The sequence below is a fragment of the Sphaerulina musiva genome (genome assembly GCF_000320565.1).
Source record: "Sphaerulina musiva SO2202 unplaced genomic scaffold SEPMUscaffold_28, whole genome shotgun sequence".
Taxonomy (NCBI): domain Eukaryota; kingdom Fungi; phylum Ascomycota; class Dothideomycetes; order Mycosphaerellales; family Mycosphaerellaceae; genus Sphaerulina; species Sphaerulina musiva.
This window is the reverse complement of record NW_016017410.1, coordinates 1-2,354: the sequence shown is the minus strand read 5'-3', so window position 1 is coordinate 2,354 and position 2,354 is coordinate 1. Positions and strand designations below refer to the sequence as shown.

The window sequence follows — 2,354 nt, the reverse complement described above, 5'->3', positions numbered from 1 at the left end:
GCCGACTCCCTTAAAGCCCGTCTCGCTGGAAGATTCAAGATGGCTATCGCGTGTGATGGTTGGCAATCCAGGACTATGAAAACCTCATTCCTAACTATACGGGTCTACTGGATTGACGACTAATAGACTTGGCACGAAGGGATGCTTGGTTTCCCTCATATTACTAGCCGTCATACTAGTGATCATCTTGCGGAGATACTATTCGAGATCTTACAAGAGTTCGAGATTGAGCGGCGATTGACTGCTATTACGTGCGACAACGCCTCTAACAATAAGACGCTACACAATGCGATGTAAGGACACTTGCTATACTGTTATTACTCTCCTCTAATATTCTATAGTGTTTCAGCGATTGATACTTGTCAAGAGAGGTACGGTATAACGGTTACTAAGCCACCAACGAGCTTGGAGCAGCTACCTCTCCATCCAGGTACGGAGACTAGTCCCGAATCAGAGATAGGAGAGGAAGAGGAGGAGGCAATTGCGGAGTGTAATCGAGGTAGCCGTCCGGAGCGATTTCCCTGCTTTGCCCATACTGCTCAACTTCCCCTAAAGGCCTTTTTCGACCGCCTAGGGCTTTGTCCTACGAACGACCTTTCCGAATTCTGGGATCACGACAAGGATAGAAAGATATTACAGAGAAGAAGAGTCCAGAGCAAGCAAATCAGCCGTCCTTAAGCTAATAGTATGCCCTATCTTCTTTTGAAGGTAAGATTAGTGTCTACGCCTAATAAACTATAAACCCTTCTACCTCGAAAGTATAGTCGACTCGCGTGGTCGGCAATTATGGTCGGCAGTTCGTTACTCTAGCTAATCTTGATCTCTAGATCCGGAAGCTTTGCGTCTTTATTAACTCGAGCTCCTAAAGGTTCGAACAGTTCATCGACCTCCAGAAAGAGATGCTTCAAAAGAAGCAGCCATTTGCAAAGCACCGTCGGTGGAAAGGCGTTCAAGATCGTATCCTAAGGGTCGTTCAAGACGTGAAGACAAGGTGGTCCTCAACAACGTTAATGCTCGATCGCTTTAGCAGACTCCAAGTAGTTATTGAATCTTATATCGAGCGACTTGACCTAGGTAAAGACATAGGCATCGATTCCGAAGAATGGCAAAGGGTAGAGTACCTTATCGACCTTACGAAACCATTTGCAGCGGCGACAGCGGTAATTAGAACTACGAAAGGTCCGACGATTCACCTTGTCCTCGTATACTACAACAAGCTTTTCGATATTCTGGAGGAGGCGATGAAGCGACTCAAGAATAAGCGGATACCCTGGAAGAAGGATGTCTTTCAGGCATGCGAGGCTGCTTGGGCTAAGCTAGAGAAATATTATCGAGATACCTAGGATCGATTTGGCGATTACTACGGTATTAGCGTCCTCCTTACCCCCTGCCTTAAGCGGAAGTTCTAGGTACGCGATGACTTTAGGGATGAAAGTTACCGCGCGTATTACGAGGGTAAGCTAAGGGCAGAGTAGGAGAAGAGCTATCGTTCATTATCGAGTACCTCTACCTAGCAGGGCCGTTTTGGAAGGAGTCGGCACAAAGGCTATATCGACTTTACTCTTAGTGGGAGTACAGAGTCTTCTCAAAGTCAAAGACGCAGCACTAACGAGGATGACGAGCTCGCCAACTATTTGGACGCTGATATGGATGAAGGGGATCCATTCGAGGTACTAAAGACGTAGTCTTCAATAGAGTCTAAGTACCCTACTCTCGCATTAATGGCGCGGGATATTCTCTGCATTCCTGCCGCCGGAGTTAGGTGTGAGCGCGATTTCAGTATCGCTCGACACCAAAGTCGTTTCAATCGCCAATACACCGCAGCAACATTCTCTGGATTGATGGTATCTCGTTTTCGCTATCGGGACGATGAGTACGATGCTAGAGTTCTTATCGCCTAGGAGGCTACAGAGGTTTCCCAAGCGCTTCTTAGTACTCTAACTTCACAGGAGATCCTTAGTGAAGACCGAGAGCAGACGAAAGATCTTATGGAACGGATCAGTGACTTAGATACGATTAGCGATGACGAGGGTGATGTAGTAGAGGAGCCAAGGCGATCAGTACGCCTAAGCTTCAAGCTTGCGCAAGAGTGCCTCCGGGATGCTACGAGACGATTATAGGGAGATTGCTTTAAGCTTGTATGAAGTTTACCTGCCGACCATATTTGCCGACCATATTTCTCAAGATTCAAAATATCACAACTTGTAGCATAGCGTATATATAATCCTGAGCTTCTTCATTCAATTTAACTATAATCTTCACTTTCGTATCTATATCGGGTTTATATACAGTTTCTTTTCTTATGCCTAGTCCAAATAAATCGCTTCTTCGCTCTCGTTAGGGCACCCGGTTTC

General features: G+C 46.1%; 1 protein-coding gene across 1 annotated transcript; it reads left to right on the top strand.

Annotated features, from left to right (window-relative positions):
• Positions 1 to 1,721: 1,721 nt before the first annotated feature.
• Positions 1,722 to 2,120, top strand: SEPMUDRAFT_121752 (uncharacterized protein; the record flags this gene model as incomplete). Its single annotated transcript, XM_016901718.1, has 2 exons — positions 1,722 to 1,844; positions 1,950 to 2,120. The coding sequence occupies 2 exons, from the start codon at positions 1,722 to 1,724 to the stop codon at positions 2,118 to 2,120; spliced, it is 294 nt and encodes a 97-aa protein (XP_016756019.1).
• Between the last annotated feature and the right edge of the window lie 234 nt (positions 2,121 to 2,354).